This window comes from Sinocyclocheilus rhinocerous, unplaced genomic scaffold (assembly GCF_001515625.1).
Source record: "Sinocyclocheilus rhinocerous isolate Xijiao unplaced genomic scaffold, SAMN03320098_v1.1 scaffold1201, whole genome shotgun sequence".
Taxonomy (NCBI): domain Eukaryota; kingdom Metazoa; phylum Chordata; class Actinopteri; order Cypriniformes; family Cyprinidae; genus Sinocyclocheilus; species Sinocyclocheilus rhinocerous.
This window is the reverse complement of record NW_015654059.1, coordinates 1,184,999-1,207,801: the sequence shown is the minus strand read 5'-3', so window position 1 is coordinate 1,207,801 and position 22,803 is coordinate 1,184,999. Positions and strand designations below refer to the sequence as shown.

At 35.6% G+C, this 22,803-nt stretch overlaps 3 protein-coding genes across 7 annotated transcripts in view; 2 read left to right on the top strand and 1 right to left on the bottom strand.

Annotated features, from left to right (window-relative positions):
- Nucleotides 1-691, top strand: part of LOC107716721 (mitochondrial inner membrane protease subunit 2) — a 117,178-nt gene extending 116,487 nt beyond the window's left edge. The window contains exon 6 of the mRNA XM_016523258.1: nucleotides 635-691. Within this exon, the coding sequence (XP_016378744.1) occupies nucleotides 635-673 (39 nt within the window). The 3' untranslated portion in view covers nucleotides 674-691. The remainder of the gene's footprint in view (nucleotides 1-634) is intronic.
- Nucleotides 1-18,347, bottom strand: part of LOC107716719 (ELKS/Rab6-interacting/CAST family member 1-like) — a 26,823-nt gene extending 8,476 nt beyond the window's left edge. For 2 of the 3 annotated variants that reach the window (XM_016523250.1, XM_016523249.1), the window contains exons 1-15: nucleotides 18,145-18,347; nucleotides 15,882-16,734; nucleotides 12,231-12,608; nucleotides 11,316-11,390; nucleotides 9,851-10,006; nucleotides 9,600-9,767; nucleotides 9,353-9,520; nucleotides 7,776-7,913; nucleotides 7,446-7,586; nucleotides 6,254-6,394; nucleotides 5,799-5,992; nucleotides 5,475-5,486; nucleotides 4,253-4,340; nucleotides 3,993-4,124; nucleotides 1,762-1,922 (exon numbers count right to left, since the gene is read on the bottom strand). In XM_016523250.1, the coding sequence (XP_016378736.1) occupies nucleotides 1,762-1,922; nucleotides 3,993-4,124; nucleotides 4,253-4,340; nucleotides 5,475-5,486; nucleotides 5,799-5,992; nucleotides 6,254-6,394; nucleotides 7,446-7,586; nucleotides 7,776-7,913; nucleotides 9,353-9,520; nucleotides 9,600-9,767; nucleotides 9,851-10,006; nucleotides 11,316-11,390; nucleotides 12,231-12,608; nucleotides 15,882-16,568 (2,639 nt within the window). In that variant the 5' untranslated portion in view covers nucleotides 16,569-16,734; nucleotides 18,145-18,347. The remainder of the gene's footprint in view (nucleotides 1-1,761; nucleotides 1,923-3,992; nucleotides 4,125-4,252; nucleotides 4,341-5,474; nucleotides 5,487-5,798; nucleotides 5,993-6,253; nucleotides 6,395-7,445; nucleotides 7,587-7,775; nucleotides 7,914-9,352; nucleotides 9,521-9,599; nucleotides 9,768-9,850; nucleotides 10,007-11,315; nucleotides 11,391-12,230; nucleotides 12,609-15,881; nucleotides 16,735-18,144) is intronic. The other variant, XM_016523251.1, reaches the window with a different exon arrangement.
- Nucleotides 18,348-20,400: 2,053 nt separating this feature from the next.
- The window catches only part of LOC107716717 (serine/threonine-protein kinase WNK1-like), a 23,610-nt gene continuing 21,207 nt past the window's right edge, over nucleotides 20,401-22,803 (top strand). For 2 of the 3 annotated variants that reach the window (XM_016523247.1, XM_016523245.1), the window contains exon 1: nucleotides 21,186-21,340. The gene's annotated coding sequence lies outside the window, so the exon portion shown is untranslated. Of the gene's footprint in view, nucleotides 21,123-21,185; nucleotides 21,341-22,803 lie in introns of those variants that run through there. The other variant, XM_016523246.1, reaches the window with a different exon arrangement.

Sequence of the window (22,803 nt, the reverse complement as noted above, 5' to 3'; positions counted from 1 at the left end):
TACAGCAGGGCATGCAAATTCGGTCCGTTTTTAGCCAGACAGAAACCGCACACAGGCTGAATGTAAATACAAGTCTCTGTAAATCCACTCGCTGACAGCAGGTGGCGCTTATAGAAAAGCTGAATTAGAGCTGTTTCCTGTAACCTCCATGGACAAAGCTGTATTGCGATTAAGAACACTTCCTTTAGGTATTACATGGAGCGAAGATGAAAACAAAATGCCATCGAATCGTTTCTGAAGACAGTCAGAACCTTCAGAGGTACATTCATATAATTAATTCATTCATATATTCATTTGTATGTCAAATACAAATACTTTTCTGCCCTGTTTTCACTCAAAACGAAACTACTCTGCTGCTGTGCTGTTACTGAAAACTGTGCATTATGCTGGACAGTATTTATTTATCACGAGTTGTTCAAATCGCGGTAATCTAATACGGTATTAATGATAATTAAAATATGAAACGGTAATGCTAACCGTGGGGAATTTTATCATGATTTATCGTCAAACCGGTAATCGTTACATCCCTAACAAGTACAAAACATCTCAAGGGAGTATGGATTTGGTCAAAATGATTGCGCATAATTGTCTCAGAAAGACTGAAATAGCTTGCTTATTCTCGGTTTTTCAACAGATTCCAAGGAGCAGGGCTGAAGTGTGGAGACAGAAATAGCAAACAGAACAAGCCACGTGCAGAATGAATCATCCTCTGCATTTATTATCTGCACAAACACATGGCACGAAAAAATACACCTAGTTAAAGTTTTACAGCCTATTTTTCTGTCGTGATGTTTATCTCCGTTTACTCTCTTTTAACTGATTTATATTATTAACACTACAGCTTGCCAAAGTGACCTCAGAATGAGCTCTCATGTGAAAGATGGTTATTTAATGATTTAAATATGTGATCTGGAAAAGCAATTTATTTAGATCTCAAGTTCATTATATAACACATAGCAAATGTGTATCCTGCACAAATGGCAGTCGAAGATGAAATATATTTTAAATCTTTACAATCTGATGTTTGTTGCTGTTCCTACATGTTATATTGTACACGTTCATGCATGACACTGACTAGACTGCATGTGTTCATTTAATGAATAAATATTTAAGATTATGATTGCAACTAACTAATCCTGTTAATTACCAATAGGTCAAAATCCACTGTATCAAATCAATAGACCACTCATTTTTATTGCATATGGTCTAACATCAAATATATGTACACTGCAAGCGAGCGAAAAAACTAGAATGCTCCTTAAATGTAAATATGGTGTAAATAAGAGATTTATTCTGCATTGTTGCAGCTTTATTGATTATAATGGAAGAATTCTTTATACGGACAGTCAACAAGCTCATGCTGTACGCAGACGCATGAAACTATGTAAACTAGCAGTGACAGCTCCATTCATTAGAACAGAATGGAAGCGCTCTTGTATTGTCATGTTGCCCGCTTTCAGTATATCCTTTGTTTAAAATCTGAATAAAACTATTGTTTTTCATGCTGCTATGAAGGCCAATGCAAAATTGGCCGTTTAGTCACTGTCTTGATTTATTAATGTATAAAACAGCATAAAAACATTCAGGAACAGAGCAAACTGTATGGAATATGGCCTGCATCTTCCCCATGCAAAATACGATTTTAATTTCACAAAACGTCTGCAAAACCACTTCATCCTTTCAGTCTCCATTGATTCACAGTTTTTGGTTTCTTTGTAAGCACTGTTATGATAAGATGTACAAAGAAAGTTGATAACGTACTTCATCTCGAGCACCTCCTCCAGGTGTCGCCTCCTCTCGGCCCTCAGTGTAGTCAGATGAGCTTCTTTCTCAGCCAGAGACTGCTGGGTGGACGACATCTTGGCCTTCATGGACTCCAGCTCCAGCTTCACTTTCTCCATCGCTCCCAGGAGCTCTTCCATCTTTTTAAGACATAAACAGAAGGTAACTTATTTGTTACTGTTTATTCTGTACTTCACAAATTGACTGAACGTGTTGTCACATTTATCGCTCTGTTCGGGGAATTTTCGAGGGTGAAATCCAGTAATTTCAAAAGGAATCCGCGTGATTAGGAATGCTGCGTGAGTATGAAAGATTTTGCCTACGTATTTTCCGCATCATGTTCAAGTTGGTCACGTGAATTTGCCACGTTGACCAACAAGCTGCTTGGTTTGAAAGTGACTTCTGTGTGACCTGTGCTTCATCGCTACACGCTACACTCTTAAAAATTAAGGTTCCAAAAGGGAGTTTTGGCAGAGATGCCATAGAACAACCATTTTGGGTTCCCCACAGAACCCTTCTTGAAAAGTTCTTAAAGGAACCATTTTTTCTTAGTGTGAGGAACATTTTAGGTATCTAAAGAAAAATGTTTCCACCTTTTGTGCAATGGAAAGATTCAATGGATGATAAAGTTTCTTCATGGAAATATAGATGCCAATAAAGAACCTTTATTTTTCAGAGTGTATCGACAATGGACTTTTTTGCATGCCAAATTTTCGCTAGTGTGACTGCACCTTAACTAACACGTGTTTTTTGCAAAAAAAAAAAAAAAAAAGTAAAATGACTTTGCATATTGCAGATTCCAGAAACTGATTCTAAACATTTTGATAAGAAATCAGCTAAAAATTCAGGCAAAACTAGCTTCTGATATTAGCTTCTGGTATTAAATGGTTTCTAGCTGGTCTAAGCTAATCTAGATGGTCCACCAGCTAGAGAGGCAGAGTTCAATCTGGTTGAACATCTTGTTCAAGTTGGTTAGTCCTGGCAGACTACCTTCGACCAACAAGAAACTGACTACCATGTTCCAAAAACCAGCCTCACCTGGCCTCACCTTTTATTTCTACAGTAGGGAAATACAAGCATGGATGAAAAACTTTTATTTTTCTGGTCTTGATATTTTTAGTGGTGGTGCTTTGGTTAGCATGCTAGTGGTTCTCAACTTTTTTGACTCCAAGGCCCTCCATTGTTTACAACGATATTTGAAGACCCCATGGCTTTCTACTTTCCTGCTATTAACTGGAAAATGATTAAAGGGATAGTTCACCATTCATCATCATTTACTGTCCCTTGTGTTGTTCTAATGCTGTATGCCCTTCTTTCTTTTTCAGACCACAAAAAGAGATTTAAAAAAAAAAGTCCTGTGCATGTTTGTCCATTAAATGGTAGTGTATGGCGATTAACACGAAGCTTTTAAAAAGATGCAAAAGTATCACAGAGCAGTCCCATGCAACACATGCCGTATATTCCAAGTGCTCTGTGGGTAAATGATCATAGATATTATTTTTTAAAAGCTTGATGTTGATTGTCGTACACTGCCATTATATGGACAAACACGCACGGGACATTTTTTTATAAATCTTTTGTGGTCCAAAAAAGAAAGAAGGGCATACGGCATTAGAAGAACACAAAGGTGAGTAAATGATGACTTAATTTTTGGGTGAACTATCCCTTTAAGAATAAAAGATATTTAAAAATATTTTTACTTACAATTTCCACCCAATAAAAAATGTGATTATTATAATGGAGTTAAAATGGAGTTTTAAGATTTTATTAATTTACTTTTATTATTTTTTACTTTTCTAGGTCTGGAAATCACACTTGACTACAATTTGGCTTCATCATATATTCAAGTTTTTGGTTTATTTTAATGCTCATTTTGTCTTATTTTAAATCATATTAAGTCATCTTGGGAGTTTGCTGAGGTGAGAACCAGCATGCTGCGCTTTAGCTTTTAGACAGTTTTCACAGTAAACCACTCTCTGAGAAGTTGCATCTTTAAATTCATCCCCTTAAAAGAACTATCTCCACATAAACACAGAGACAGACATCTTTGACAACTGCATCACCACTCACTGTTATTTTGAGCATCTTGTGTCAAGAACATTTTTAGGGTGGCATATCATAGTTTTTGTAGATGCATCGAATAGTCAACTAATCATTCACACAACCCACTGAATAGTCGATTCTGAAATAGTAAGTCTTATAGTATTGACCTGTTTCTCCTGGTGGGTTCGTGCGGCCTCCTCCTGCGCCAGCACCATCTCCCTCTCGGCAGTGATTTGAACGCTCTCTCTGAGAGCCTCCTCCAGCTCCTCGATGCGCTCTGCCTTCTGCCGCAGTGACTCCTGGGATAGACGGGGTTCAGCTCATCATATGCACACCAGCACAGTTTGACAATGTTTAAATATACAGCGATCTGTCAAAACAGAGGAGCTTATGGCAAAGCTGTCATTACTATCTCTGTAAGTCTCACCTGCTGTGGGCCATCGTTGACATTTCTGCCCTTCCCTGACGGCTCCTTGTGTTTGCCAGAGAACTTCTTACTCTGCTCTTTCATTTGCCTGAAACATAAACATGAAGCGCTTGTGAGAGGAACTCTCTGGGGTTTAATAGTAAAATAAAGAGTTTAAGAGATTTGGGGTGGAGGGGACTATTTAATAGCTGGAAAAAGATAGCTGGTTTTATTATTAGTTAATAAATATCACCAAGCCTGATCACATAAATAATAACTTCCTTGTGCTAGTCATAAAGCTAAAACAGCGATTTTACAGAGGAGCAAAATACATTCCATTTCTTTGTTTTCACTTAAAACCCCATGAAATCATTTGACGAAAACAGTCTTCCGTGGGACATAATGAAGGGCTTGTTTTTTTGTATGATTATTTTTTTTAATTAGGCAAAACACTTTATTTACGTCATCCATGAACTTTCTAGACAGTGTCAGGTGGGATTAGGGGGCGGGGCAATCTCATTCTAGAGAGCTTGTGATTGGACAAAATGGATGCACGATAATAGGTACCATATCCGCTTAATCTGCTTTTTTTTTTTAATTGATCTGATATCAGATAAATTATAAGATATGTCATTTTATTGGATTATATAATAAATATACATTTTTAATATTAAGTTTTTTATGTTCATTTTCCCAATTTTTATATTTAGATCATTTTTGCTGTCATCTAAAACTAATTTAAAGTTAATCTTTAAAAATAATTTAACACTGTTAAGTGTAATCTTTAGCAAATCTCAAAATGAATAGCAATTTTTCATACTATACATTATATAGTTGGGATGCCTAAATTCACTTGTAGCATTTAAAATGATTTATTTTAATTTTTAGAGTTTTACTTTTAGTTTATTTTGACAAAATAGTGTAGAATTTATCGGTTATTGGCCACAAAATGAAAATAATTATTGTCCAGAATTTTAATATTGGTGCATCCCCAGAAAATTGAACTACTTCAGGATGTGTCATTAATACTTTTGGCCAGTTTTCCTGGAAGAGAAAGACTGTCCATTTTAAATGCACATCTTCAAAAAGTTATTTTTGTTTTTTTTTACTTTTAGGTCTTTTCAACTTTTAAGTATACACTAGGATAAATTTGTCTAAAAGCTACATGAAACTTTGATTTCATGGGGTCTTAAACAGATTTTACTCCATTTATGTGTGTGGAAGTACACATGTATTTACTAACCTGGAAGCCACACTAGGTACACATTTCCAGGTGAAAAAGTGAAAAAAAGGGAGACAAAAAGCAGAAGTTCAAAGGCCACTCAGCGTGAGAAAAAAAGCACTTGATCAGTGCTTCAAAGCAAAACTCAAAGAGGGGGAAAGAAGCCCAGTCAAAACACCAGCCTCGCCAAACGCAGACACTGAAAACGTTTTGACGGTGATGCTTTAACAGCAAAAATGGATAAAGATGTAACACGTTTGTACTGCTTCACCAACGCGACAAATAATCACGTTTTTTAAAAAAAGAGGGGACACCAAGTCAAGCCGATCAGGGAAACAGACTGACCTCTCCAGCTCACTGATTTTTCTGTCCTTGTCGTTCTTTTCATTCTCCATCTGACGCAGGATGTCCAATAGACGATCAACTTCAGCCTGGGCTTTGGCGGAGTCTTCCCTGTGTCTGGCCACATCAGCTTCAAGTGAAGAAATCCTCTCAGATATCTCTGCGTTGGCCTGTGCATTGGCTGCGGCACTCTGGACCTAATAGATTACCATGATATAAACACAAACTCACATATATACAGCCTTGCTTACGCTCCCATTTGTTTTTTGCCTTTGTAGTTTATATTAGCTACGTTCCGGTTTGCATATTTATACTAAGCACTGGGTTCCCACATTGTTTGACCAATGAATTTCCACAGCCATTCAAGTTTTCTTAAAATCATGGTAGATACAGTAGCTAGCTGGAATTCTATTTGTATATAAGGTACAAATCTTTTGAATAAATATGCCTTTGCTCACCTTCTTTAGTTGGTTCTCAAGTTTAATGCATTCCTCCCTCCTCTGCTCAAGGGCGATATCTAGGCTTTTCAGTTTGGAGTCTTTCTTCAAGCCAGATGAGGCCAGCGACGACGCATGCTCTTTGAGGTCCAGCAGAGAAGTCTGAAACCAAACTCAGCATTGAAGTCCCGGGTATAGAGCCATCAAACACTTGTAGTATACATGTAACTTTAGAAGCTCATGGCATGACGGTTTATCTGTTTTGACAGGCACTTAACCAACCTGTCAATTAGGATATCTGCTTAAAAGCATGTTTCGAGATTGACTAACTTATGTGAATAGTTTCTCCAAAGTATTTTATTACACATATTAGAGAAATCAAAACCTTATTTTCATAATAAATGTCAAAAATTTTCTTAATCAGTATTTTGTGTGTTCTAGTAAAAAAATCTAAATATCCTTAAAAGTACTTAGCAGGGTTATTATTAACTACTAACTATTAAACACATTTTTGCCAACTGAAATATTGAACTATAAGCTAATAGAAATAAAACTAATAGAATTGAAATAGCACGACAAAATTACTAAAAAATAAACTAAAATTAAAATGAAAACTGAAAATATATAACAAAAATTCAAAATATTAATACAAACTATAAATAATCCTAAAATAACACTACAACATAGATTAACTTGAAATGCAAAATTGTGATAAGACTTGTTTCAGATATCTTAATTTTATTTTTAATATGTTTAATATTAAATATTTTAAGATTTACTTGAGAGCAAAATTTCACAAGATATTAAAACTTGTTTTCAGAGAATATATCTTGAATTAAGTTTATTTATCTCAACTTCACTGGCCAATAATATTTTTTATTTTAAGTATAAACTTTAATATATTTTGTATTTTTAATCTATTTGCCAATGAAGTATGAAAAAAAAAACTCAGGATATATTCTTTGTTAAGTTTTAATATAAATGGATCTTTTTTATATTTTACAAATATATGTATATATATATATACAGTATATACTGTATATAAATTAATATTATTGCTGAATAAAAGACAAAAATACAATGTTTTGTGTAGTGTATTTTGCACAGTTCATAGCTGCACGTTGTTCTACAGCTGAAAATGTTTTCATAATCTTGTTATGTGTTTTTAATGGTGTTTCCACTCATCTTTCAGGACTGTTTGGTGATCTCTAACCTCTCGGTCTGACAGGTCTCCCTGCAGCATGCTGACTTTCTCCTTTAACTCCCTCAGCTCTTTTTTACTGCTGTCCAGCTCCTCTGCCTTCTCTCGCTCCTCGCGGTCACGTTGCTCCTTCAGGCGCTCAATAATACGTTCCTGTTTACAAGTGGACACATTAACACAGTGCCAAAAAGAAAGCATACACAACGAGCATGAAATGTTTATAACTAAGCACAGATGTTTCGACTCCAGACTACGACCATGCTGATGCCATTTGGAAGTGCACCAATGATTTGTCCTGTAGTCCGGTGGTGTGTTATAGTGTCCTCTAGAGGTGATCCTCACCTTCTCAGCCAGTGAGTCCTCCAGTGTAGTGAGGGCCGTGTCTGTATTAGACGTGTCTGTCTGTAGGGACTTCACCCTCTCTCTAAGACTGCTCATCTGCTTCTCTTTATCCCTCAGCTGCTCCTGCAAGTTTTCAATCTGAAACATAGTTAATATAAGATTTATGTGAATTGACATTTTCATAAACATCCAAACTTTTAATGTAGTGAATTCTCAACATTATCTAAGGGTATTTTTAAAAGTATTTCCTGCATTTGAAGGAAAAGCTATAAATTGAGCCAATGGCACAGCTTATCCCAAAACATCTCACGCACTTCTCCCCACCACTTTGGGAAAATACTTTATTCAAGATACTTAATAATAAGTATTAGTAATTAATTGCTCTTCCTGCTTTTATACTTTCGCAATTCACCAGAATGCTTGATACATATTTTTAGACCTGAATCATTTTGACATAAAATTAATTTTAATCTAGTATTTTAATATTAAAAAGTGTTATTTTTGGTTGTGGCTATATGAAAATCCACAAAAGTAATCATTTGTTTCTGCTAAAATACCATGAATCCATTTATAATAATAATTAATAATAATGAATTTAATAATAATATTAATTTATGCATTTAGCAGACGCTTTTATCCAAAGCGACTTACAGTGCATTCAGGTTTTACCAGTATGTGTGATATAATAATAAATAATAAAATTATTAATATATATAATTATTAATATATATATATATATTATATAATTATATTAATATATTAATATTAATAATATATATTAATAATTATAATTATAAATTATATTTATTTATAATAAAACCAATAATAATTTACTATGGTTTTACAGTAACAGTAACTGCAGTAACTGTGATATTTTGGTAGAAATGATTGTTAAAACACTGTATTGGTGAATATCATTTTCATTTTACTCAGGATTGTTGTCTTCCTATTTTTTGTTCTTTGTTAATGTTATAATGTAATATAGAGAACATGAATATGAATAAGCTGGGTTAGTCATCATTTGTATTTTTATTCATTTATTTTTCTTTGTTTTATTATTTTTAGCAGCAGTAGAAGAAGTAGTAGCAGCTGTAATAGTATTATTATTAGTAGAAGTAGTAGTATTGTTGTATGTTTATTTATTATTAGTTCTATTTTATATTTTTTCTTTTTTTTTTACTTTTTTCTTTATTTTATTTTGTATATTCTCATTATTATTGTTGTATGTTTATTTTTTATTTAATTATTTTTTACAATTATTTATTATTTGTAGATATTATTTTATTTGTAGATATTATTTTTATGATCTGCCTTTATCTTTAAATCAGTGTCTGTCTGATTTATATCTTTATCATTAGTTTACCAGTATTAATTATTCATTAGGTTCTCATAGTTGTTTTTTAATGTACGACATGTATGACTTTTGTACTTTCAGTATTTTTAAGGATAGTGGATATGGTGACTAAATTCTGACACGTGTGGTAAGAGAACATTTTGTTCATTGTTATCAACAGTTCCCTCTAATGAAAAGTCAAATAAAATAAAAATGAATTGTATTGGTGAAATCCAGTCCTCACTTTTTTCTGAAGTACATTAACTTTACGCTCCTTGACCTCCAGCATGTCCTTCAGATCATGGATTTCTCCATTGAGTGTGCTCTTTTCTTCAGACATTTCCTGGATTTGCTTACTCTTTTTGTTTAACATGGTCTCCTTCTCCTCCAGACGCAACCTCAGAGCATCCACCTGCAAAACCGTTGTATGCACTGGTCAGAGATTCTGATGGTGTGTTGGGTGAAGACCAACCACTGGTGTGATCTACTACCTCTGTCTGTAGAATAGCAGCACGTTGTTCTTTGGCAGTCAGAGACTCTTTGAGCACTTCAATATGCTGTTTGCTGTCAGAGAACTGGTTAGTCAAGGTCTCCAGCTTGGTCTGCAAGCCAAGGAGCTGAGTGTCCTTCCTGGAAAGGTCTTGCTTAACTTGGTCCATCTACATAACAGAATTATTCAAGGTTTGTTATTCATATGTGAGACTAATCCAGATGTGTTCTTCTAAAGCAGACCGTGCAGTACCTTGTTCTTCATGAACTTGGTGTGGTTACGGTAGACCTCCATCTGCTTGGCCTCCTCCTGCCGTTCCTCACAGCTAAGCATGCTATTGGAGCGGAGCATCATGACCTGGTCCTCCAGCTCTCTGAGGCCCCGCTCTAGAGAACTGATCTGAGAATCCTGTGAGACGCATCAAAAATATGATGTCAGACATCATTGGTGTCTATCAACCAATTCCAGTGTGCAAAATTTGAACATACAACTTTATGCTACTTTTCTGTTGTGCCATATTTGGTTACCATTTACTTTCATTCTATGAAACATGAACTATGGAACTCAATGGCTACCAGCAAAGTTTTGGTTACCAAAATTCATCAAAACATTTTTTTTTTCATGTTCAAAAGAAGAAAGAAATTCACACAGGTTTGGAACAATTTTACGGTGAGTAAATGATGACAGAATTTTTATTTTTGGGTGAACGGTTTCTTTAATATCTTCAACAGAAGAAGGGAAATCATGTAAGTCTGCAACAACATGAAGGTGAGTAAATGATATAATTTTTGGCTTTTTTAGACCTTTTTAGCTGAACTGTCTCTTGTGAAAAAGAAGTGTGCTTAATTGTATTGAATGTGATCTTGTAGTGTTCTTCAAATCTTAAAAGTATATTAAAAAATAACTTTACTGGCAGATAATATAATATTAATGAATCAAAAGGCCACTTAAGTGTCACTTTCATGACTATGTTTTATAACTTTTAAAATGTGCACATTATAATAATGTCAAATTAAAAGTTTTAAAGTACATTTTAAATAATTTTCTAATAATCTTCTATCATGCTTTAAAGAAGTACACTTATTTTGATACATACTAAAGTACTTTATTTTAAGTACAACTGTAAAATACTTGATAATAATTTTAACTCTAGTGTAATTTGATATTACATTTCAAGTTAATATACTTTAAATGTACTAAATTGGAACTTTGTCATTGCAAATGTGTAATTACAAATATATTAAAATACATAATATTCAACTTTTAATAGAAGTCATTCAATTTGTCAGTACGCTTAAACCATATTTCACTTTAACCATATTTGTAATTATGAAAGTTCTACCTAAGTGGGGGAAAAAGCATTTTAAAGTTCAGCTAATTGGATTAATATACATTCAAACAAATACATCTTCACTTAATTGCAGTTAACATTAAATTAACTGTTCGAAAAACATTACAGTCAGTTTGCACTTATATATATTCTTGTATATTCTTTTAAAGTATATTAGTTCCGTAATAAGCACTCTTATTAAAAGTATGCTAAAGTGTATTTCTTTTTCACAAGGGTATCCCTTAAAGCTTTATCATTGTATAGTATGAAATACTGTTTGATATTTTACATGAATTTGTATATGCTTTTAATAGACAAAGCATAAATGTGGTTGCTGTCATCATATGTAAACAGTCACATTAATTAAAATCGGAGCTAAAGTACTACCTTCATCTCAATTACAGTCTGAAGAGCTTTGGTTTTCGTAGTCTCTGGCGTCCCCTCGAGGCGGCGATGCAGTTCCTGGAATTAAAGACACATGGTTGGCACTTCCTTCACACCAGTGCCAGAAATAGAGCTTTCAGATATTTCATCATACCTTGAGGGAGAGCAGCGCTGTTTAGTTTTGGCTGAATTCTCTATCACATTGCAGGAGCTGTACTCTATTATAGGTACAAATAGGGTCTCCTGCTATCTAGTTCAATTAAGTATCCTACTTTTTTGTGCTTTGAGGAGAATAGCTGTGGTCATTATGCGACTGAATGTGCTATAATGGAGCATGAAGAGAGAATAGTCTTTCTGCTTTAATTCAGTGCAGTCAGATAAATGTATATGGCACTTACCACAAATAGGGCCTGAAACTTTTTTTCAGCAAATGTTCAGTGAAAGGAGGTGCTTCACCTTCAGAAAATGTTGGCTGTCAACCTCAGGAAGTTGTACTAAATATTGAATGAGCCGTTTTATTTACTATTCATTTTATATGAGGTTTGTCATTTCAGCAAACATTATTCAAACTGTATTGTCAAAATACAGTTTAAAAATGTTACTTGTTCAAATTTGTTTTATAGCAGTAAACGATATTTAAATATAAAAAAAACACTTATTTGTAATTATGATCTATTCATGCTGCATTGCATGCTGGGTGCCTTCATAGTGCATATGCACTGTAGAAACACAGCATGATGCTGTTTGTTTACAAGGCATTTCTGAGAGTGCAGTTAGATACAAGTGAAGACCCACTGTGAAAGTAATGCAATTATTAACCTGGAATATACTGTAATGTGCCATATGTAACACTGTTTTTAGCATATTATATAATTTCATATTTTTTTATTTATATTTTGAACTCTAGCTATCACACACCTCTCTCAAAGCTGCTAGCTCTTTATCACGCTGTTCTAGAAGGTTCTCCAGGTGGTGTGCATGCATCTCGGCATCTGCGAGGCGACGTGTGCGCTCGTGATCCTCTTCACTGGCTTTAGAAGAGGGTCCCTTGCAGTGCAACATCTCCAGGAGCTTTTTGACTGACTCATCGCGAGCAACTAGTGTCTGCCGTTGGGTCTCCAGGCGAATCTCCATCTCCTCCAGGGTACGGCGGAGTAAGAACACCTCTCGAGCTTGCCGCTCCTGCTCCTCGCTGGGCTCGCAGGCCAGCGGCTCCCCAGGTGGCTGGAGTAGCTGGTTCAAGTCGCGCTGGATACGCAGCTCGGCCTGCAGTGCCTGCACGGTTGTCTGCAGGTGCTATGATGGATAGAAGAGAATAATATGCAATATTTACTCTCAAAAAAATATTTGAAACAGAAGTAGTTCATTATCCAGTTACAGTGTAGATTTGTAGATTTTAGAACTGATATAAGGGAGAGTTAACAGCCAAGAAGTTTCACATGATAGTTTATCAGCTGTTATCTTATTATTTATTATGGCTTCTCTTTATTCATCAGTGAATACAGTTCAATCTACAGCATCATCTTTCATAGAAGCAGTAATACGAGTAAGTACTGAGAGCAGTTATGATGTAAACATCTCATTTGTAACTACTACTACAACTTGAATTAGTAAAAAATAATATAATTTAATAATAATAATATAATAATAAAAAATACAAAAACACATTACAAAATTACTGAAATTAAAATACTGAAATATAAAAATAGAAGCTAATTCAAAACATGAATAAATACTATAACAGTACATAAATAATACTAAAATAACACTGGTCCATTGTGTGAGAAACAAAACAAAATTTTTGTTGTTATTCACTAATAATTTTCCCCTGTAGTCAAGAGCTTGTAACACTCCAAAGAGAAAGGAAAAAATGAAATCGCATCATATGACCCCTTTAACCTTGTTTACTGAATCATATTATTTCTGAACAAATCATTAAGGCTTTATGAACAGGATCATGTGATTAATTGAAAAGATCTGACTCAAAAGAAACATTCATTAACAAATTAGGCATCGCCATTTCTCTAATGAACTCTCAATAATTTGTCAAGGCTTAAATGTCAATCTATTTCTCACATAAAGCAATCATATGGCTTCGGAAGAAATATTTTCAAGATATAATTGGAATATTTTTTAAGCTTAAAACCCTCAGTCCCAAATTACTGACCATCTAAAGAGCAACCAGTACAATTCTTCAAACTTTTCCTTTTGTGTTCAGGTTTCCAACAACAAAAGTGAATAAATAATGGCCGAATTTTCATTTTGTGGTGAATTGTGCTTTTAAGAAGCTGCTCATCTACAATTCATCACACACTTGCCCTCAACACAATTCATCACACACTCGTCCGGGGGCAGTCGTGGCCTGATGGCTAGAGAGTCAGACTTGCAACCCAAAGGTTGCGGGTTCAAGTATCGGTACCGGCAGGGATTGTAGGTGGGGGGAGTGAATGCACAGCGCTCTCTTCCACCTTCAATATTACGACTGAGGTAAGACCCTTGAGCAAGGCACCGAACCCCCAACTGCTCCCCGGGCACCGCAGCAAAAATGGCTGCCCACTGCTCCGGGTGTGTGTTCACCATGTGGGTGTGTGTTTGTTCACTACTTACTGCTGTGTGTGTGCACTTGGATGGGTGAAATGCAGAGCACAAATTCCGAGTATGGGTCACCAAACTTGGCCACATGTCATGTCCTTTCCTTTCTTTTAACACCAGTTGTAAAGTTGGCAAGAAAACTGAAATGAATGTATGCTAAGACTCAAACTTTCTTTACTCCAAATTCAGATGTGACTACTATGCTGCAAACTTGATGGCAGCCAAAAGGCGACTGAACAACAGTAATTATAAATTTTCTTAATCATACACACACATACACAACTGTGCCATAATTAATGGTAAGGTCTCATTAAGCCCAACAGGCACAAAACTACTTGCCAAGAATCACCAAATAACACATACAGAATCCGAGCTCTCTGATGATTCGTGTGTTAATTTCAATCTCGAGTGAACGGTGTAAGGAGTGAATAACCAAGTCGTCATTAGCTTAGTGCTGTATGCCCCTTCGTCTGGAAATCTGTCATGAAAGCCATGTTGCAGTGAATCACAGTTTGAAGCTAATCATTCAAATATGAGGAGTGTTTCAAACGCAACATAGATGGAGGACTACGCCACTGTCACTGCTATCAAAACTCATCCATATCTCAACATACATTTAAAAGAACCACTGAATATCAGAAAACAGACTTTCATCCTTTATTAGCTCAGATGTATTGCACATTGAACATATTGTGGCTTGCAGGAATTCAGGCAGTCAACTCAGCAGTGAGCCGAACGCAGCAGGACCAGGATGTCCATTTCAGGATTGGCCATTAGCATCACCTCACAGCAGATGTAGACTTTTCCTTCTCATCTGAAGATAAGCTGGATCTTTAATCACGCAATTCTCACTCCTATAAATATATAAATGCACTGATGCAGATAAAGCTTGCACATGGATCCTCACGTCTTGTCAGCCCCGTAACACCGTCCTTAGCTGATGCGGGCCCGGTGCAAGGTGGGGACGGCCCTGTATATTATTTCAGCTTTATTTTAATTACCAATTTTAAATAGTTTTAGTTGTGGTTAACACTAAAAATACTGTGGTTGTGTTGTCGCTATCTTTAACATGTCTAGCTCCTCAATATTTCACACTCTCATTGTATTTGCAATAGCATGCTATCATATAACTTACCATTTCTGCCACATATATGGCATGAGACAAGAATAGTAAGAGTAGTATAGTCGTATGTTACAAATTCATACATATATAATTCACATATATACGACATATGGCAGGAATAGTAAGAGTAGTATAGAAGTATGTTACAAATTCTGACCTTATTTTTTTAGCTGATGAAGTACATCATTCATGTATTCGTAGTGCTCTATGCCTCAATGTGTTTTTCAGTGTGAACACATTACTTTCACTTCTTATACTACCAAATGGCACAGAATAGTGCAAGGCGTATGTAAAATGGGAAGCACTTATTCAGAATCAGTGTTTAGTCCAATTCACACCAAGATCTATAACCATAAAGACAACTATAACATTAACTATATTAACGTCCACACCAAGGCACGGTAATTTGTTTATGTTTATTATAAGCATGCACTGCAGTTTAAATTCCTGCCGCTTTAAATGCTCAAGCTCTTTAAAGTCAGATTCTGATTGGCTGTCAATGTTTTTATTGTTCACCAGCTGGACAAAACATGTTCTGAAAATGGTTTCAATGTAATCGTTCCTCAGTGTCATTATCGTTATAGTGGTGGTGTGGACTTCCATATTCTTATACAATTAGAAGAATTATAACAAATTTATAGTTACCCTCCTTGTTGTAAACAGGCCTTAAAAGTACACTTTTATAGATATACAGTGCCTTTTAGTACTTATCTAAGATCCTAATTTAAAACTAAATTCCTTTAAGCACACGCTTTAATCCTAAATCCCACAGAAACAGCAAAACAGCTCTCCGATCAGCAATAAACATCCATTTATATTTAAAAAAACAAGCATATCCTGCCAGATGTACCCACCTGTGTCTCGTCTTGCACAGCGCGGTACTGCTCCTTCCACACTGTTATTTTGGACGCCTCGTCTTTGCGCAGTGCACGTTCCTTCTTCAGCTCCGGGCTCCAGAAGCTTTTGATGGAGCTCATGGAGGAGCTGAGCTTGCTCTCCTTCACCTCGATCTCCTTCTGAAGGAGCTCATTCTCCCTCAGCACCTCCTTGAGCTGGGCTTGGAGCTCCATGATGGTGTTGTCCCTTGCCTGACGTAGCGAGTGAGGGACGGTTGATGCCACGTGGATCTCCCCTCCAAAGCCCATAGAGTCGGTGGACACCGCAGGCACCATGGCCATGTCCGGCGTGCTGCCTGTAACGGTTCCTCGGACCCCGTAAGGAATGCTGCCTCCAAAGCGCCCTGTCGCTATGCCACTTTTAGGGAGGTCAGAGGAGGTGCCGATTGCGACCTCGTTGTCGCTCATGTACATCGGCCCCGACGTGGCATAGGCAGCATTAAGAGATTGAATGTTCTCCATGGACAGCGTCTTGCCTCCAGAGCCGCCCGGGCCTCCGCCGCTGCCCCCCATGCTGTTGGTGCGACGGTGGCCCATACGGGGTGACCGAGGCAGTCGTGGCGAGCGTCCAGAGTTGCCCTGGTTGTTTCTACCCCCACCGTGATTGCTGTCCATTTTGCTCACAGAGCGTGAACTTCCGTACATATTGGCAGTCTTTGAGTGCAAGCAAGCGAACCCACCAAAAATTTTATGTGAAGGAATGTGCTAATAAACAGGCCGGGTCATTTTCATCTCAAGTATAAGGAATGTGATCTGCCAAGCAAAGACCGGTCTTCTGTATTTTTCTGTCAAATGGAGCAACTATGGTGGCCTGTAAAATGAAATAAAAAGGCAAAACACACAAAATAATATTATAATCACATAAGAAATGGCAGAATAGTCTCTACCACAAGACAAACACCATTTTGGGGCAAAAATGCACCAGCCATTTAAAATGTGGGGGTTCTCTTCAATTAATTTCAGTTTATTATATCTAATGTTTGATACATTTCCATGTATTTTATTCTGGGCCTATCCAGGGTTGGGTTCAGTGACGATACAAAACCTGACCTGTAGCTGTCAGATATTTGTATTCTCTGTCTCAGATTTGAGTTTTGAAGTGTTTTTGATTAAAAACACTACAATCAGGTCTGCAAATGTGAAGACTAGAAAACTAGAAATTTGTCCAAATCTACCAAGATAGTCGACTGTAGAGAATGGTATATTCGAATATAGTGTTAGTGTTTATTGTTTTATGATATCTTGTGCATAATTTGCAGCTATATTTGTATGTAATGCTAATTTGATTTAGTAGGTATACTTACAGATATAATTATTACAGCTAGAATTCTTCATATTGAGACTTGCCATGTTTAAAAATGCCCTTTAAAAAACTCAAAATCAATTCCAGACAGCAAATAAAGTAAATATTTGACACTGGTTTCAACAAACAGCAGAGATTAAAATAAAAGCTAGCCTATATGTTCAGTCAGTGATGTTAAGCTTTTTTCCTCCACACTACTTCTACTATAACATTACTATTGTTCATAATATTAGTATACATTACTCAATAGAAATCTGGCGTGATATACTCTCATACACAAAATAATTCACAAGCTAGATAATGTAATAATGTTTCTCCCGTTTACACACCAAATGAGTGAATCGAAGGAAAGGTGGGATTTTATTGTAGACTCGCACTCCAAGGTTATCAAACGTTTAATGTCAACGGTTAAGCCAACGTTATTATGGGATACTAAACTGATGATTTATATTCTAAAACAACAGATATTCAGTGTCCATCGCTGTCGATTCAATAATGCTGCTGTATTTAGGTGAAGGCTGTTCACAGCGCTGACAAACCAACCAGAAGCGTCGGTATTTGCCACACACCACGTCAATAAGACTTGCAAATGCGCAAAATCATAGACTACAATTATTATATCAGAAACATTTAGATTACGGATATACTAAACCTAATGTTCCGTAAAATTCAGCCCTGCAATCGCTCAGCCACAATCCTGAGCATCCTCCCTCAATGTCCTTCTTCTCCACCATTGCATGGCTTAACACATTTGCCTCCTCTTTTGTTAGTAATAGCTGTCCAGCAAATGCGACAATAAATGAGAGGCGCTATTTGAATATCAAGATATGTAGATATTGAATAACCGTAACATATAAGAGCATTCACTAATTTATTATAAACCACAATAGGATTTTTTTCCCTCAAAAATCGTTTTACCTTGTATGGCTGGTCTGTTTCAACGACCGTCTGTCCAATAGATGTCTGATAGAGAGGAAGCGGCCTATTTTTTCTTTGTATTGTTTTATGGTTTTATTATTTGCAGACACACACCAGCATCTTCCCAGAGCTGGAGGACTTCAGTGACGTAACGCCTACGCTGAGCGCTCACAACACTCGCCTCTGAAATGCCAACGCCATGCTACGAAGGTCATTTTATAAAAAAAAAAAAAAAACGGGACTAATATTTTGTCTCACTAAAATGACGTTAAAATCGAGATATTCTTTGTGTAATGTACATTTTCAGAACTTAGATTGTATATATTATGCCTATATATAGGTTATTATATATATATTAGCCTATAATTATATTTTATAACATATTTTTTCGATTTCTTGTATGTAATTCGTCCAAAGTGGACAAAATATGTATAGTTTATATATATATAATACTGTATATATATATATATATATATACTGTATATATATATATGTATGTGTGTGTGTGTGTGTGTGTGTGTGCATTTCTGAATAGTCATCCTGCCCCAAACCATGTACATTTCTAAGCTACCCTTTCCCAGTCAGTTTATAGATAGAGAACAGAGATAAACGCCAGTTGGTGGGGTTTGATCCTTCTTAAAGGGACAGTTCACACAAAATAGACATTCTGTCATCATTTATGCACACTTTCATGTTTTGTATAAAACATGATTTTCTCTCTTCTGTGAAATTTGTGCTAGGTGTACTATTATAAGCTTCCATGTTTTATTCAACCATGATATGCAAATCTACTTGAATCAAATCACAACACACTTCCATGCCTAATATAGGCCTACTACATCTTGTTAACTTACAGTTCTATTTCATTCTTAACCCTGTAAAGCCTGACATATGAAATAGTCAGAAAATAAATTAATGCAATAGTTTATTGAACCTTTTAGAAATAATATAGCCTAATAGGCCTATTTGTACATGTGTTTTATGTTTTGTTTTATATTTGATACATGAGGCTTTTATGGCTCATATAGTATCATGAGAATACTGAAGAAGAAAAAAACACTTCAGTTTTATGACAAAATTATGATAGCTTATGATGTAAACCAATCAGATTTGTATAACAGACTACTTGCATAAAATGCATAATATCAGTTGCATATAAATACCAATAATATGTCTTATTATACTTAAATGCTTGGTTTTACGATCAAAGCTATGAAGTTTTTATTATGGGATCAAAACATATAATGCAATACAATACAATGATGACTGAGAAATTTATAATATTGGTTACTTACATTTAGATACACACCTACATACACATACATACATAATATTGTATACATTTTCTTTAAAAAAAAAATGAATCAAGTAAATCTAAGTTGCTTCAGTCCAGTAAGTGTTTATCTTGAAATATTAATAACATATAAAAGTTATTCTTACATTGACTTTATAAAAATCTTAATATAGTAAAATAAAAAACATAAAATAGTATACAAAAATGTAAGATGTATACACACACACACACACTGTATGTATGTATATATATATATGATATGTAAAACACAGATTTTTCTTAGAAATGTACTTTCTTTCTGACACCATGTGACTATTAATAATCTTTTGTTTCCAGATTAGTAAAATATGCATTCTTTTTTTCCTTTGTTTTTAATTTTATTTGATAATGATGATAAATTCATTGATATATGCACTGAGATATGCATTATTTTTTCTGTATCTTTGTTTTTAATTTTATTTGATTCTTTATTTGATTCTATTTTCTAGCAAGCTAGAAGTCTGTAAATAAAATTAATTTTGTGTATTTGTATCTTTGAATGTATGATTTTAATCTTATACATATTCACATCCAAAAAAGTGAATGAAAGAACAAAACCTGCTCTTTTTATCAATTACATTAGTTAGGGTAAAGTGACGTTTTCTGCTGTAAAATTCTAAATGACCTCTTAAGAGGTTATCCTGACATGTACACGGAGAGTAAAAACAGTCATTCACTTTCATTTTATGAAAAAGGATGCAATGAAAGTGAATGGGGACTGAGGCTTGCATTCTGCCTGACTTCTCCTTTTGTGTTCCACTGAAGAAATAAAATAATGCACGTTGAGTAAATGTTCACAGAATTGTCATTTTTGAGTGAACTTTTCCTTTAAAACACGGCAGGCTATAATACATGCGTTCGATGTTTCAGCAGGCGGCGCTATTTTCTAACTGTAAGACATTACTCGGATAAAGGCAAGCAGGGGGAGTGGACAGGTTATTGTTGATCACGAAACCGGTTTGTTCATGTTGCATGTATTTGTGCGATGGCGAAAATGTAGGGAATCGATGGCATGCAGATTACGCAGCCTTGAACCCTGCGCGTGCAAATCGTCTACGTCTGCTCGGGATTTTTTGCTGTCAACAATAGGCTCTATATGTGGCTCACAAAGCGCTCGCGAGCGCGCTAAACACAAAGCCAAGTTTCGTGTTCGGCATAAATGGATATAGTCTCTGGGCTTTTCAAATATTGTTTTGCATCCTGTTGATGTGAATGCTGTAACGTCAACTTGAACTGCATCGTTTGCACGCGCGACGTCATGCAGTAGATGAGTGTACAGGGAAGATGAATCGAGGTCAGCTGAAAGGGAATAACAAAGAGAACCTGCTCTGCAGTCTCGCGAGCAACCATTAACGGAAGCGGTGCGTTGTTGTAGTGTTTGGCATTCGAACTTCGCAGTGTCGCTCGAGACGGTTATAGCGGAGGCGCAGAAACCGACATTTAGCCATTTTGTCGGACTTTCAGTGGATAAAAAATACGTTAAGCGAGAGACTTTGATCTTTTCACTTGCTTCGCGCCAGATAAACGTAATTTCAAATACTGAGCACTCGAGTTTGGGGAATTACCGGTTAAACCTGGAGTTGGCCGTTGGTTTTTCACCGATAACTGAAGAAGATGACGACGACACTTAACTGTTAACATTATGGTAAGTTTTTGTCTTGAATGTGGTGACAAAATGGTCAAGGGTGAAACTAAACGAATACGTTAAGCGAGAGACTTTGATCTTTTCACTTGCTTCGCGCCAGATAAACGTAATTTCAAATACTGAGCACTCGAGTTTGGGGAATTACCGGTTAAACCTGGAGTTGGCCGTTTTTTTTTCACCGATAACTGAAGAAGATGACGACGACACTTAACATTATGGTAAGTTTTTATCTTGAATGTGGTGACAAAATGGTCAAGGGTGAAACTAAACGAAGTCGTGATTAATATTTATATATTTATGAGAAGTTAACATTGTTTTTAGCTCCTTTATGGTTAACGCCAGATATAATAAGTGGAAAGAGATTCACTTAAAGGGATAGTTCATCTAAAAATTAAAAATTTGTTTAACGTTACTCGTTCATTTTCTCGCCATTATGTCGCTTCAACCTCGTATGACTTCAATTTTTTTGTGGAATACAAAAAAAAAAAAAGAAATTAGAAAAATTTGCTGTTCATCCTTTTCTATGATTGTGAATGGGGACGGAGTCCTTCAAGCTTAAAAATTACAGAGGTCACCGTAAAAGTATCATAAAACTAGTTACTCCACATAACTCCTGGACTATTTTCCAATTCTAATAGAGTCTTATGATAAACTGACTTTGACGAAATAAAATGAATAAATAGAAGCTTGATATCTCAAATCATTCTTACTCACTGTATGAGGGGAAAGTCGTCAATACGATCTTCAGTATATTACTTTTTGTTTCTCAAAAGAAAACAAGATATACAACTGTTTAAAATGTTTTTTTTTTCTTTCTTTTTATTATTTGAAACCATCTGCGATTTTGTGTTCACACATGGCAAGGACAAATCTAATTTACTAATTCCTCAACATATGTTCACTGTCCTGAAGACAGATACTGTTTGTTCACATTCTTGAATAAGTTACTTCCAATTATTTCTTTAAAGCATAGATCTAGTGTACATGACTTTTGTTGTTTAAATGGGATTAGATCTATATAAATTATGAAAAGTTATGTAAATGTGCTAGTTGGAAATAGTTTTGAATTTGACTTAAGGGATAAATGTGAAAAATCAAAGAGTTACTTCCTCCTACTCTGTCTTTATCTAAAAGTTTCAGTGTGACTGGTCTATTTTTACAATAATAAAAGTTGCATCCTGTCTTTTTAGTGAGAATAAACTCTTATAAACCCCTTTTGAACGGGTTAATATTTGCCTGGTTGTGGAAAAGCCATTGCCTTGTTTGCATGCAGTCATTTAAAGGGGTCCTATTATGCTTTTTCACTTTTTGAATTTTAGTCAGTGTGTAGTGTGTATGTTTGGGCATAAAAAAGATCTACAAAGTTACAAATCTCAAAGTCCACTCCAAAGGGAGATATTTTGTTTAAAAAAAATCCCTTTTCAAGAACTACAACGAATGGCTCGTTTGGACTACAGCGTTGTTTTCCAGGGTTTGTGATGTCACAAAGCGGCCCATTAGAATATCATTACATTATTTCCAGCCTACGGAAATTCGAATGGGTGGGGAGGGGCGAGGTCGTGGTTAGAACGCTTGGTTGAGTTCATCAGACAAGACGACGAAGAAGAAGAAGAGCTGCTGTATCGTCAAGATTTCACAAGTTATTACACATGCACCTGAATAATTATGTATGTAAATATGT